Genomic DNA, 16,559 nt, shown 5'->3' on the forward strand with positions numbered 1-16,559 from the left:
GTAATTTTATTTTATTTTGTACTTTTTGGGAAATAAATAGATTTAAATTTTAAAGTTTTTTTTTTTTTTGGTTCGCCGGTCCACTTGATTCCACTGTAAGGTAAAGATGGATCAAATGGAGGTGCGGATGATTTCATGAAAATTAGCGCTGAAGCCTCCGTGCTGTAGCACAATGCTGAGCTGGAGCCTTTTTGCTGGCTCACTTAGATAATTCATTGTTTAATGTACCTTATTGCTTGTTTTTACGTGTGTTTGCAAATATAATATTTTTCTTTCGTTCTTTAATTGTAATAAATGTAAGACTTCAAAATTTCAGTTTTTAGGAGGTTTTCATATATTTTTAGGTCGGATTTATTACAGTATGTGAACATCAACATAATAAAAACTCGTAGTAATCTAACTTGTTACACGAAATTTTAGTAAAATAATGAATCATGGTAGTTTTTTGGCCGTTTTAAATGTAACCTCACGTTTTTCTAAAGCTACCCCATTTTAACGGTATTTCTTTCCAATCACGGTACACCGGTGTTCCGGACCTTTGGGAGACGTGCGCGGAACCGAGGCCAACACGTAGAGGCCCTTTATGAAATGTAACGGGTAAACGGAGCAGATGATGCCCTTGCCCGTGTCATGAGACGCACCCATAGGCAGCACCCGCCAGGGACTATTGGGAGTTGATGGAATCTAAAATGAACTAGGTTATTGAGTGAAAGCTGTGGACTAACTGCTGAGCTATGGGATAAAAAACCTTACCGGTATTTATTATTAATTGCAGAAAGAAAACGGCGGTATTATAATGGTGAACTTCTTCCCTGACTTCGTTAAGTGCGCACCCAACGCCACACTATCCGACGTCGCTGGTAAGTTTCCCTATAATATCGCTATATTCGTTTAACGTTAACTTTTATAACGTTATCTACATAACCAAAATTATAACATATTCATACGTTATTGAAACATTTTTAAAACGTTACTTAACGGTATTATACACCGTTATTTATTAACGTTACTTTCATAACATTCAAAGAGTACATTCATAGAGATTTTTGACAACCACGAGCGAGATCACCGAGCCTAGATGCTACTTAGATAGACTATTAGTTTCGCCAGTGTAATTCTGTGTGTTTCTGTAGCCAAGGTAACCTTATGCTTGTATTGTTTGAACATGGCGTTTTAATATCGATAAAAAATAATAACGTTATGAAAAAATAGCGATATGTTTTGAACGAAATTTCAAACACGAACGATAAATAACGTTATAATTAATGATCGGACACCGGTAGCATTTTATGTCATTTTGACGTCCGACGTAATGACTAATATGGATAAGCCTATGTTGTTGGCTTATTGGCTTATTGTTTATTGGCTTACACAGCCACGAAAAACGTTGTCTCCCTACCTGACACTCCTTGTATAGTCTGTGATAGACTCGAAGGCCAATGATGATGATGTTGTTCAAAATAAAACCACATGTTGTTATGGATAAACAATTCAGTTATTGTGTTGTACGTGTTCAATTGATGGATAAAATAATGATGGAAACGTCAATGAGACAAGTGCAAGACAAGAGTTGACGTTGACACATTCGTTTGACAGATAATTTATAAGTGGCCTGTACTTCATAATCATAGTAGAAATGTTAAAACCTGGATAATAAAAACTCGATAAAAATAATTTATAGGTATATAAATTCTGTACAAAATTAAATTAAATCATATCCATGTAATACTTTCGTCGGAAAAATGCTACCGGTGTCCGGTCATTAGTTGTAATATCGATATTTTTATAAGGTTATAAAGGTTTGCCCCGAAGTGCGAGCCATACGGCGCGATTCGGGAAATGATTTAGAGATTCACTAGATATGAAATAGTAAAGATATGTGACGTTCCACGGCAAAAGGTACCTTATGGCGGCTGGCGCTTACGATATTATTACCGCCGCTCTAATATTCAGCCGGGACAATGGTACCTTTTGCCGTGGAACGTCACATATCTTTACTATTTCATATCTAGTGAATCTCTAATTCGTTTCCAGAATCGCGCCGATAATCAAGGAGATTGACAGGCCTATTCGGATTTTGAGATAATCACAAGATCTTGAGACGATTTAGAGATCAACTAGATCTACATTAGATATCGACTAGATGTGACTTGGATATCTAAGTCATAACTTGTCGAAATCGTTCAAGAGGACCTCCAGAATCGCGGAAACGTCAAATTTGACATATCTATCTTACAAATATCTTTAAATTATCCGTATCGTAAATTGTTGAAGTCTAGTAGAAATCTAACAGCCGTATTCGAACAATGAGATACGTCAAATACTAGATATTGAAACGATATGGATTGGATATGTCAGTGTCAAACAAGTGTCAGAATTGACGTTTCTTCAAACAAAAACGTCACTTTTGACACTTGTTTGACACTGACATATCCAATCCTTATCGTTTCAATATCTAGTATTTGACGTATCTCATTGTTCGAATACGGCTGTAATTCATTTTCCGAATCGAGCCGATGGTACACGTTTGTAGCAAGGTGCTACGAAATAGTGCTACGCCGTAGCCGTAGCAGAGCATGATCGTAATCACTTCCGTCTACGAGAGGGCCAATTCGAAACCACACTTTGAAATCAAAATATTTTCTCAATAACGCTATTTAGGTATCGCTCGTACGTATCATTATAAATAAATAAATAAATATTAAGGACATTTTTACACAAATTGACTAAGCCCCACGGTAAGCTCAAGAAAGCTTGTGTTGTGGGAACTCAGACAACGATATATATAATATATAAATACTTAAATACATAGAAAACAACCATGGCTCCGGAACAAATATTTGTATCATCATACAAATAAATGCCCTTACCAGGATTCGAACCCGGGACCATCGGCTTCATAGGCAGGGTCACTACCCACTAGGCCAGACCGGTCGTCGACATTGCATGTATTACCGCGACTGAGACGCATGGACGAATGGGAACAAAATGACATCATTTATATCGAGATCATAATATTCATGATTGTTGAAACCGCGGAAATTAAGTTCTATGAAGGAAGACTCACGCTAGACCGGACCGGGGCCGGGCCGGGGCCGGGCCGGAGCTTTCGGCGCCTCGATTTCTGTGGAAAGCACCACTTGATCACCGATCAGCCGTCATAGAAAATGACATGTCGGACGACACGCTAGCCCGGGCACGGCCCAGTCTAGCGTGAGTCGTCTTTTATCAATGAGTCTAGTACAAAACGAGGGGGTTAATAGTATGTGCGTTATATTCTTGAGGTTAAAATGTGAATAAAAGTGGGGGGAGGTCGAGCCGGCGGTGGCAATCCACTTACTTGCCGGGGTTATTTGCTCTCAGGATGCCAAACGTGCCGTAAAGTTGGCCGCAGCGTAGGTCAGCGGAGTCAGTATATAAAGGAACGCTATAATTAAACAATAACACTTGCACTGCGTATGCTAGTAAAATCGTTGCAGACTTTTCTTGGTCGAACTCTATATTTGTTGGAGGTTTAGCGGAAATTATGTAATCTGAGAAAAATCATTGAAATAAACGAACGGCATTTATTTTTGAGGGGAGGCTTACATTTTGACGACCGGTCTGGTCTAGTGGATAGTGACCCTGTCTGCTAAGCCGATGGTCCTGGGTTCGAATCCCAGTAAGGGCATTTATTTGTGTGATGAACACTAATATTTGTTCCTGAGTCATGGTTGTTTTCTATGTATATAAGTATGTATTTATCTATACAAGTATGTGTATCGTCGCCTAGTACCCATAGTACAAGCCTTGCTTAGTTTGGGGCTAGGTTTGATCTGTGTAAGATGTCCCCAATATTTATTTATTTATTTATTTATTTATAGTAGACAGCTTAGGTCAAAAGGGCAGGTCGTCCATGTCGGCCAACCCTTCATACAAACGCCAAAAAATTTCGCGTCTAAATTATTATAAATTAGAAGAAAAAAACACTACTACTACTTACTCTCTGAATCAGAACACGATACCGAATATGCCCTTAAACAGATCCCTACTATTTTTGTTACATCTTGTACAATATATATCACAACACAACATTTAAGTGTTACAACATGATAGTAGTAATGGTGTACTTTTCATAGGCATATATAACTATATCAACATATGTGCCTCAATGTAATAATAATAAAAAAGTATTTCAAAAATTAAAAATTTAAACTTGCGACGGAAGATTTGTGGCGATCCCGCGGGTTTTAACGTTTTTAGGGTTCCGTACCCAAAGGGTAAAACGGGACCCTATTACTAAGACTTCGCTGTCCGTCCGTCCGTCCGTCCGTCCGTCCGTCCGTCCGTCCGTCTGTCACCAGGCTGTATCTCACGAACCGTGATAGCTAGACAGTTGAAATTTTCACAGATGATGTATTTCTGTTGCCGCTATAACAACAAATACTAAAAACAGAATAAAATAAAGATTTAAATGGGGCTCCCATACAAGAAACGTGATTTTTGACCAAAGTTAAGCAACGTCGGGAGTGGTCAGTACTTGGATGGGTGACCGTTTTTTTTTTGTTTTTTTTTTATATGGTACGGAACCCTTCGTGCGCGAGTCCGACTCGCACTTGCCCGAATTTTTCTTCAATAACTCTGAAAAAAAATCTAATATTGATTGTCAAATCCCTCGGCTATATCACTAGCTGTTTTATATTGAAATTGTATTACTGTGGTAACGATATACGATTAAAATGAAGTAAATTAAAATTAGACATGTTTTCTTAAATTTTACTATCGAGCCAAATTTAACTCAGTAAGATTTTGCTTTAATTGCCTTGCCAGTATGATCTAGTTTTCTTGTAATTATTTTCATATCACTTTCCTTTGTAAAAAAACGTGTGACAATAGGGGATATTACTGCAATGTTCTGCCGCCAGAGCGCAGCACTACCGACTCTAGTAAATTCATAGACTAACTTATACATACTGTGCCTTAAACTGTTTTTTGTCAAGTTTTCACAGACAATAAAATGTGACATTGATGCATCAATTAACAAGGGCCTACCGGTAAAAACGAAAATCTAAATTTAGTTATCTGCCTCTTTATCGCTCGAATATGCAAGAGTGATAGAGAGGCAGAAAACGAACTTTCGATTGTCGTGTTTCACGGTAGGCCATGTGATTGACGTAGTGACGCATGATGTGTCATTGATGTTTTTTAGGGTTCCGTACCCAAAGGGTAAAACGGGACCCTATTACTAAGACTTCGCTGTCCGTCCGTCCGTCCGTCCGTCCGTCCGTCCGTCCGTCTGTCACCAGGCTGTATCTCACGAACCGTGATAGCTAGACAGTTGAAATTTTCACAGATGATGTATTTCTGTTGCCGCTATAACAACAAATACTAAAAACAGAATAAAATAAAGATTTAAATGGGGCTCCCATACAACAAACGTGATTTTTGACCAAAGTTAAGCAACGTGAGGGAGTGGTCAGTATTTGGATGGGTGACCGTTTTTTTTTTTGCTTTTTTTTGTTTTTTTTTTTGCATTATGGTACGGAACCCTTCGTGCGCGAGTCCGACTCGCACTTGCCCGGTTTTTTACTGTATGTGCTAGTTGTGCCACCTACGCAGAGCTTTCCCTATTAAATTATAAAGAGATCTATTTTGCGTTAGCTCCATCATAAACGCTCTTGGCGTTTTTACTTCAAGTCTTCGAGCAACACGGAAGGGAGGCGGCATTCGCACTATTTCCCCTCTGCCGAGGTACAAGATTAGCGCGTCAATCTAATCTAGCGCGGGTAATAAAACTAGTGTTTCCGTGAAAATACGATGGAAAATAATTATGCACTACATCATTCTGTAAGGTGTTTATGTACAGTCGACTACACCACCACCCACTTTTTCGCCTTACTGCATTGTAATAAAGTGAAAAAGTGGATACAACTCTTTGTAGTCGACTGTACTATAAAAATTACTACGTATTTGAAATGGCTGTTCACCTTTTTTTTTTAAATTATATTTTACTTTTTAGGGTTCCGTATCCAAAGGGTAAAAGCGGGAGCCTATAACTAAGACTACGCTGTCCGTTCGTCTGTCCGTCTGTATGTCACCAGGCTGTTTCTCATGAACCGTGATAGCTAGGCAGTTGAATTTTTCACAGATGATGTTTTGCAATATGGGGGTTTTCGGAGGCGAAAAATCGATCTAGCTAGGTCTTATCTCTGGGAAAACGCGCGTTTTTGAGTTTTTATATGTTTTCCGAGCAAAGCTCGGTCTCCTAGATATTATTACTTATATGATATCATAGAAATACGCGCAGCCGAGCAAAAATGATAATTGTCTCAGATAAAGTCCTAGTAGGGGTGTGGGGTGTATTGTCATCGAAATCATTTTCTTTCGTCAGTATCGATAAAATTTGGTGGACACGTAGGGTTCCGTATTCTGTACAATATAAGCGCAATTTCACCGTGTCTCCAAAAAATCTTCCTCTGAGTTATGAAAACGTATTTAATTTTATATTTTTCAGCCTATTAGTGAGTCCCACTGCTGGGCAAAGGCCTCCCCTCTTTCCCGCCACTTGTCTCTGTCTAATGCACATACACCCACCACTCCACACAGAACGTATCGAGGTCGTCCCGCCATCTCCGTCTGGGTCTTCCTCTGCCCCGAGATCCATCCTGTGGGATCCAGTCCGTGGCTACTTTGGCCCAGCGTTCTGGGTACATTCGGTATATGTGCCATGCCCAGACCCATTTCAGCTTAGCGGCCTTCATGCCCACATCCACAATGCCAGTTTTGGAACGCAGTTCGGTGTTTCTAATACGTGTTTAATTTTATTCCGCCTAAAATAAGCAGTTCTTCAAACCAGCCAAATGTTAACCTAATCTAACGAAGGGCTTTTTTAATGATCAAGTCATGGTTATTACTGTTATTAGGTTACAATAGTTCAATTTAAGACATATTTCGCCTTGCCAAGATAAGGGTTAACATTTACGCCACTATTGGCGTCTATTCCATGCGTCATAGAAATCGAAACTAACTGTAAGATGGTTTGGCAATAAAAGTGAAGAAAAAATACCAAGGAAATTTCATGGGAACTTTGCAAGTTTTAAAAATTATCTTTGGCAGTTTGCAAGATGCGAGAGGTACCGTAGGAATAAGACAATTATGATTATCTCTGCCTATATTCGACAAACAACCGTTTCTACAGATGTAGTGCATAATTATTTTCCATCGTATTTTCACGGAAACGTACGAACGTGTCTTGCTATTTCAGTCAGTCTCGGTACAAAAAGTACTGAGGTTGACTGAAGTAGCAAGACAAATACAAACTTTTCCGAGGAAATACGAAGGAAAACAAATACCGTAAAACGGGGTGAACAGAAATCGCGGGGTGAATAGAGAAATTTTGAACTTTTTCTTTCAAGTTGTTATATTTAAAAACGTACATCTCTAAAATAGGTTTTTTGGAATGCGTATAAAGTAGACTATTTATTCTCTACATTGATACCAAAAGAACTTAATCAAACTGCCTAAAAGTTAGATTTTTTTGACTCTAAAGTAAGGTCTCGCCGAGGTAAGAAATGAAGCCTGTCTGAACTTTGTTCTAGCGGTAAATGTTTTGACATTAACTAAGTGAAAGTTAGCTAACCTGGTAATATAGTATCTGTAGTACCTAAATAATATATAATATCACTAATTTTCTCTATAATAAAGCATTTTTTTGCAATAAACCAATAACAAGCAAATTTACGTGATAAAGGGGTCAGTGGACACGCATATGGGGTGAACAGTTACGCCATAAGGGGTGATTAGATACAACAAAGGGGTGTAAAGACACGCCTTGGGGGTTAAAAGACACGAAAAAATAATTTTGTGTCAAATAGCTGTTTACATTTGCCAATAGAGTATCCACATAATAATGACCAAATTCGATGCCTATGACAGCTAAAACTTAATATTTCTATTCACCCCTTTCTTGTGTCTATCGACCCCGTTTTAAGGATATGGAGAAAACAGGTAGTTTTCTTTGATTTTCTCTGAATTGGGTAGGTAAAAGTTTATTTCACAAATGCAAAATTGAAGAACTAACCAAGACTCAAAAAATGATATCAAAATTATTACTTTTATCATTTGGATTATTGGCGAAAATCGTCCTTGAAGTTGAAAATCGTGTCTTTTCACCCCGTTTTACGGTATGCACTCCTTCAACATCCCGGTTCATAAATGGTAGGAGCTTGCCGAGGGCACAGATAAGTGGCGCAAACTGGTGTTCGACGGTCGCAAAATCCACGATGACGCTTGGTTTAAGACACTCGCCAGTAGGCGAGCCAAGCGTCATCAGCCCGACATCTGAAGCACTACCACCAGTTTTAACATTGAAATATTCACTCACGTTTAAGTAACTTACTTTCTATGCATCTCGCTCGTACTCGCATATTAGTGCAAGCGAGATGTATAGAAAGTAATTTACGTAGACGCGAGTTAATCTGTCAATGTCAAAACTGGTGGTAGCCGTACAGTTCGCCACGGGCACACTACGAGTACACCTGCCAGTTTTGCGGTGGTGGTTGCCGCTCCCGTATTGGCTTATACAGCCAAGAAAAACGTTGTCGCCCTGCCTGACATTGTTTGTATAGTCTGCAATAGACTGAAAGGCCTATGATGATGATTACGGTATGCACTACATCCGTAGGTACTCGTACCTACGCATTTCTAATCGATAACCGGAAACACGCAATCGTCCCATCACTAGTTATTACTGATCCCACCGGTCTAATCTCCCGTTTTATTACTTTCTTACATCTCCATTATATATTATACACATATAGCTATACGCACAGGGTGTTTCAATGTTTAGCCATATGTTTATAGAACTCTAGAATATAGAATTCTAACGGCCTCCTAGCCTAGTCGGTAGCCTGCCTACGAAGCAGGAGGTCCCGGGTTCGAATCCTGGTAAGGGCATTTATTTGTGTGTTCATCACAAATATTTGTTCCTGAGTTCATGAGTTATGTTTTCTATGTTTATAAGTATTTATATATGTATATATTATATATATCGTCGTCTAGTACCCACAACACAAGCCTTATTGAGCTTACTGTGGGACTAGGTCGATCTGTGTAAAATTGTCCTATAATATTTATTAAAAATATTTATTATTTATTTATTTAACTCTGTGACGTGGAAAACAATCTTCAAAATTCACAATTCTAAATTTTATTCTGCAAGTCACTCTCAATGGCTCTTTTATAGAGTTAGACCAAGAAAAGTCTGGAGCGATTTTGGTAGCCCACGCAGTGGAAGTGTTATTTACACGTCATAATTTCATAGAAGTTGACGTTTAAAATGACACTAGCACTGCGTGGGCTATCAAAATCGCTGCAGACTTTTCTCGGTCTGACTCTAAGTACATGTCAAAACATCATTAGTACAAGTGTTATAATGGTGACATGGTTTGATTTCATTATTATTTTTTTGATTTCATTTATTTCACCATACAGTATAAATTATCCAATGTCAATCTACACGAAATTAAAAATAAATGGCGAAAGTATACAAATATAAGAGCCCCCCTCACCCCCCAGTTGCCCGATGAAAGCCTTCCCTGCAATCAATTTTACATGCCGGTATTCCCCACATGGACCTTATTTTTAACTACTGGGGTATACTCATACAAATCAAAAAAGGAGTGTAGGTACATTACTTTAAAAAATCGGCCATTTGCGTGAGACACCTTTCCATCTATAGGCTACGGTGACCGCTTACTCTAAATGGGCTTTGTGTTTGTTTGCATATGATTTAGTATAAAAAAGCTCCTAGTTTTCCGAATCGCCCACTATTATATATTGTTCCGAGAGATTGCGTACAGGGTAAATAATTTCGTTAATTAGTCTGTAATAAATTCATGAGCCGTAATTACATTTATTTGGACTGTCAGGATATTTAATTATGTAACGTGAAATTAGCAATGTGTCGAAGAGAATTTACATAAATTGCAAAATCTCATGAAATGTTCTCGGTATTTTTCTGCACGTTAGTTACCAAACCTTCTTACAGTTAAGCCGGATTTACATTGCGAAATTGGTTGCGTGAAATTGATTTCGTGACATTAGTTTTACCAACAGTTCACGTGTAATTTAATATTTTCGTAATGCATGCATTAATTTCATGAAAGCAAATGAATTTCGTGCTCTGCGCGATTTTTTGGTGAAATTAGTGTCATGCAACTAATTTTACAGTGTAAATGCGACGTGAAAACTAGTATCGCGAAAGTGCCTGCGCTGTTCGTACAGTGTCGCTTCGATGCTGATGGGGCCATGGTCACTGCGATACTGTGAATTTGACGACACCAATAATTTCACGAAATTACTTTCGCATATATCGAAACTACTTTCGCGAAACTGATTTCAACATACATGACACTAATTTCGCAATGTAAAACCCTCTTTAGTTTCGATTTCTATGACGCTTAAAATAGACGCCAATGAGTGACGTAAATGTTAAATGAAACAGTCGTCAACGGTTAAGAACATTGAATAATAGTCCTTATTGGGAACTCTAATTGGAAACTTGTATAAAATAATTCTCATATTTTGAGGAGTTTTGCAATTTTAGAAGTTTAAGAATGGTTTGCAACTTGGACATTCACATTGCTATACGTGAAATATATGCAAGACAAAGATAAGAAACTAATATGTCAGTATGTACGAGCGAAATGCATATAGTTGCTCAAACCAATTTGTCAGTCAGTAAGAACCAGGAAAACTATACTCATCCTTTTCTCTTGGGTGCTAGTACTAGTGTAAGACAAAGATAGTATGATTCTCTCTGCCTATGATTGAAATGAGACAGTCCTTTGACGAACTATAGAAATTAAATTACGTTCACGCTAGCGTTTATGTCAGTGCCAAACTGGTGGTAGCCGTATTGTTCTGTAATTAATAATAACGAACTAATTATCAATGGTCATTACTGTAATTAGTGCCTAATGAAGCTAATTACCGCCAGCCTCATTTGTCTGTTTCCGACGGCTCTTCATTTCCTGGCGTTTGAGCAGAAACCAATATCTGATCATGTGATCATACTTGGGGTAACATCTACAGTGTGTAAATCCAATACGGGCCATAAATTAAAACAGATAAAATTTATCCGTCTAATCATTAATTAAGAAGTTTTTGAAAGTTAAGTACACTATCATCATCATCATCATCATCATATCAGCCAGAGGACGTCCACTGTTGGACATAGGCCTCCCCCAAAGAGTGCCACAATGACCGGTCTTGCGCCACTCGCATCCAGCGGACTCCTGCGACCTTAACCAGGTCGTCAGTCCACCTTGTGGGGGGTCTACCCACGCTGCGCCCCTGCGCGCTGCTAAGTACCTACACTATATGATCCAGTAATTATTATTTTTTAATTTACCTACCGAGCAGCAATGTACAGATCTAGTGCATTATTGTTTTCCATCGTATTTTGTCGGAAACGGTCGTATTTGTCATGCTACTTCAGTCAATCTTAGTACTTTTTGTACCGAGACTGACTGAAATAGCAGGACACGTTCGTACGTTTCCGTGAAATATGGAAAATAATTATGCACTAGATCTGTACTACAAACATTAAGAGTACGTAATTTACTTTCTATACATCTCGCTCGCACTAATATGTCGGTACGAGCGAGATGAATACACAGTAAGTTACGTTCATGTCAGTGCCACACTGGTGGTAGCGACACCACACTGTATTTATGAATAAGTAGATAATTAATAGGCAATCTTACACAAATCGACCTAGTTTTTTACGCGAAATGTTAGGATTTAGAAATACAAACTGAAAAATCTTGCACACCTAAACTATTTTTTTATATTCGAATACCGATGGTCCTAAAAGCGGTGGGCGCGTGGGGTAGTACGATAATGTATTACTTCACAGCTAAACCAGTATGCTACCATGCTACCAGTGCATGAAATAAACCCTAGGACTCGTCAACCATACTAGTGCCTACTATACTTCAGTACTACATGTTTAAAAGAACTAATTGCTATGTTTAACTCAAGGGAGCGATATGAAAGTAAAAAGAAACCGTTTAAATCTTTATTCAAGTCAAACTAGGCCGGCTCCAACCCTACGCCTCTAACATGAGAAGATTTAGCCCTATATGGGACCGGCAACAAACTCAGAGGGACAAATCTTTTCAAAACAAGTTAAAACAACACATAACACATCATTTCTTTATTTCACAAAAGTAAGCTTCTAATGAAACATAAGAAATCAAAATAACACTTGAAATAAAACACTTAGCTAAATGGTTAAAGAACGCAGGATTTTATAAGCTATCAGAATAATCCTTTAGGTATAAGCCTTCAGGAACGTAGCGAGTTAGGCACGAGGTTGGCTAACGAGTACGTCCGATCTCTAGCGCGGTCCGATCAAGAAGAACTACCAGCGGCGGAGCCTCTCCGCTCCCGCCTCAGTCAAGTTGGCAAACCTGCTCGACCAGTCTACCAACATACCGACAAAAAACGCCAACTCATGCCTACGCTCACTCGAGAGAAACCTCTCGACGTTCCAAAGCCTTCTACCTGTCATTTTAGTTCAACAACACGCCAATAGGTGGCGTTACTCTGTACGCAACCTTATTACAACAATGCGCCAATAGACGGAGTTACTCTCTACACAACTTTATTTATTTTGTTACAACCAAATAATACGTAGCTCAACATTGCTAATCGATTTTATACAGGCGTCTAAAATAATGAACTATAACGCTGCAATACGTCTTTCTGGTGTCAGGGTCCGACATATTAAATATACATGTTAAGAACGGGCCACTCACGTATTTTAAGTCGAAAAACGTCCTCGGTACGGAGTGAAACATGTCGAGCGTTTTTCGACTTATAATAAGTGAGTGACCCGTTATTTAATATGTCTGTGTCTCACGGAAGTTTTGTTATTTTTTTTATTGTCAAATCTTTCACACTTACAACATTGTCTTTCTTTTGTCAGCAGAGCTGTCAACCATCATATACTAATATCAAAATTATAACAGATGTCAAATTCTGAATACCTCTCCCAAGGTACTTAAATGTCAGTTGAAGGCAAATGGAAATCCGGGTGTCTGAAACGAGGGACAAGGGCTTATATTGTCTCTCAAATTGAAGCCCTAGCCCTTTTGTAGGCCGTAATGACTTGTACCTTTACATTATATTAATATGTTATGGGCTAACAATAGGCCTGTTGCAAGTAACAAAGAATCACGGAAATAATGGTTTCAAAGGAACATATATGTTAATATGATTCTAAAAAATGGCCCAATCTCAGTATAAACTGAAGGATTATTAATATATTCAATAAAATAAAAGTGCAAAATTCTCCTATCGGCCATTATTACTGAAACGCCAATCAGAAGCGTTCTAAACAGTGACGTCATCAATCCATAACATATTTCTTAGAGCAACATAGACAACCTCATTGACCGAAATCCATACGTTCTCACCAAAGAGTTCGAAGGTGCAAAAAAATGATATTTCGCCACTAAACATTTATTACGTCCAAAAAATATATTTACACGATATAAAGGAGATATCTATTTGTTATTATCTAAATAAAATGCTAAATAATACGATATTTAACCAACAAACTTTTTTAATTATTTGGCTGAATGGAACTATCATTGCCATGTTGGCTGTCGTAACTAGAACAAATTAAAAATTAAAAAGTAAACCCGGCGCTCGGTGATTTTCACTCAAAATTTACATGTATCTAAATAATTCATCTTAAATTGCAACCGTGTGAGAGTTTTTGTGTAAAATGAGTTATTGTGATAAATTTTTGTAATGTATTTATCATACCTAATCGTAATATATGTGCTGAATTAACAATATCATTCGGATTCAAGGGAAATTCGTAACTGTAAGTATGTAAACAATGTCTACCACCCTACCACCAACTAAATGGTGACGTCACAAATGTCGTGCGAGGCGTTTTCGCGCGAGTTTTAAACTAGCTATAATTAAATGCAATTATTTATGTTAAATCTTATGAGTATAGCTGAAATATTGTGTTTTTCGGAACCAATACAAGTGTACCGACAATAATAAAAGGGCTTTCAAAATTTGTCATCAGGCCTATTGACTGGGGTACTTACATTGAATGCCTGACTATGTGTCTGAGAATGATGCCTTAAGGTGGAAGTTCGCGCCGCGACAGAGACAAGCGACCGAGACAGAAGACCGCGACCGGAGACCGCTACCATCACTTGACCATAGGGTCCATTGACCATTCTTATTATAACTTGCTACTAGGCTAATTCTTATTATAACTGTTTAATTGTTTAAATTGTATTTATTTCATGTGTTAATTATGTATTAACTATGTAGTTACATGGCAATAAAGGGTTTTTGCTCGCGGTCTCCGGTCGCGGTCTTCCGTCTCGGTCGCTTGTCTCTGTCGCGGCGCGAACTTCCACCTTAAGGGTCACCATACACTAGTGTCTTTTGAGCGTCGGCGTCTTTTTAGCGCTATGGAAAATAGCGTCGCCGCGCAGTTGCGTCAACGTTGCGTCGAGCAGCAGCCACAGAGTTAAGGGTCACCATACACTAGTGTCTTTTGAGCGTCGGCGTCTTTTTAGCGCTATGGAAAATAGCGTCGCCGCGCAGTTGCGTCAACGTTGCGTCGAGCAGCAGCCACAGAGTTGACTCGACGCCGACGCTTGGGAGACGTTAGCGTGTGGGGTGTACTAAATAAATTCAGTCGCGCGTCCATTTCGCTCGTGCTTGTTCGTACATGTATAATATTGGCGCGAGCGAGACACAAGTGCGACTGACTTCACTTTGATGTCACAATGTAAGTTAAAATAGGCCTCTAGAGGTAGGTATATGCGTCCAATGATGGTCGCTATAGCAGTTCATTTTTAGGGTTCCGTACCCAAAGGGTAAAACGGGACCCTATTACTAAGACTTCGCTGTCCGTCCGTCCGTCCGTCCGTCCGTCCGTCCGTCCGTCTGTCACCAGGCTGTATCTCACGAACCGTGATAGCTAGACAGTTGAAATTTTCACAGATGATGTATTTCTGTTGCCGCTACAACAACAAATACTAAAAACAGAATAAAATAAAGATTTAAATGGGGCTCCCATACAACAAACGTGATTTTTGACCAAAGTTAAGCAACGTCGGGAGTGGTCAGTATTTGGATGGGTGACCGTTTTTTTTTGCTTGTTTTTTTTTTTTTTGCATTATGGTACGGAACCCTTCGTGCGCGAGTCCGACTCGCACTTGCCCGGTTTTTAGGGTTCCGTACCCAAAGGGTAAAACGGGACCCTATTACTAAGACTCCGTCCGTCCGTCCGTCCGTCCGTCCGTCCGCCCGTCCGTCCGTCCGTCTGTCACCAGGCTGTATCTCACGAACCGTGATAGCTAGGCAGTTGAAATTTTCACAGATGATGTATTTCTGTTGCCGCTATAACAACAAATACTAAAAACAGAATAAAATAAAGATTTAAGTGGGGCTCCCATACAACAAACGTGATTTTTGACCGAAGTTAAGCAACGTCGGGCGGGGTCAGTACTTAGATGGGTGACCGTTTTTTTTTGGCGTTTTTTGCATTATGGTACTGAACCTTTCGTGCGCGAGTCCGACTCGCACTTGCCCGGTTTTTTAATATTGAGTGGCAAGATGTCACGTAAAATGTTTGTAGACATTTTTTTGGAATTTAGAAACATTTAACATTTAAGTCGGCAAAAAAACGGTATACAACATAGTTCTTCAATTACTTATTTTATAAATTAAGCCCAACCAGACTTAAAGGAACTGTCTTAACAAAGAGAATTAAGTATAGAGGCGGATTGTCAAAGTAATTTTTGTAGCCACAGTAAATTTACTGCCATCTTTCGCCCGCCTGCCAAAACTTTAAGAACGCCATTTGACCTTGATCCTTGTTCTTTCACTGATATGTGTTAAATGTCAAAAAGTGTCGCCATCTAATCGAGTATAGGCCAAAGATGCCGCTCGAAAAGATGGCTACAAAAATTACTTTGTCAATCCGCCTCTATATCAAATTCTCTTTGGTCTTAGGGACCATCATTGGACGAGATACTAACTACCTAGACTGCTATGTATGCTCTCACAACGGAATATAGCACAAGGGAATCAATACAAAGCTCTTCGTGAGTGTCCCGAGAGCGAACGCTAGAGTTGTAGCGCCAATTAGCCTAATACTAGGATTACTAGGATATCTAGGAATGGTTAACACATTCGGTGCGGCAGCGCAAAACCCAAACTTACCGCCAGTGCTTTACGAGTCATATACTTCCCGTATTGAGAAAGCCAAATTTGCAGCACGACCTACATTTTCCCGTACCATATCCTGACTTTAAAGGTCCCTACAGACCTGGAATGTTACAGATTTGAACTAAATGTCATTCTAATCAATAGACTATATCCTTGTGTTATACAGCTGCCGTTGCCCGCGGATCTGTATAAAATTACAAAAGATATAGGCATTTTTCAAGACCCTTAATTTTACGGGAATATACTTCCCTTGCCGCACAGGCCGTATATAACACTAGTGATGGGATACTAATGAATCGATA

General features: G+C 39.0%; 1 protein-coding gene across 1 annotated transcript in view; it reads left to right on the forward strand.

Moving 5' to 3' along the window:
* The window catches only part of LOC134805155 (dipeptidase 1-like), a 132,942-nt gene that overhangs the window by 88,325 nt on the left and 28,058 nt on the right, over positions 1-16,559 (forward strand). The window contains exon 13 of the mRNA XM_063778456.1: positions 776-860. Within this exon, the coding sequence (XP_063634526.1) occupies positions 776-860 (85 nt within the window). The remainder of the gene's footprint in view (positions 1-775; positions 861-16,559) is intronic.

The sequence above is a fragment of the Cydia splendana genome, chromosome Z (genome assembly GCF_910591565.1).
Source record: "Cydia splendana chromosome Z, ilCydSple1.2, whole genome shotgun sequence".
Classification (NCBI taxonomy): Eukaryota; Metazoa; Arthropoda; class Insecta; order Lepidoptera; family Tortricidae; genus Cydia; species Cydia splendana.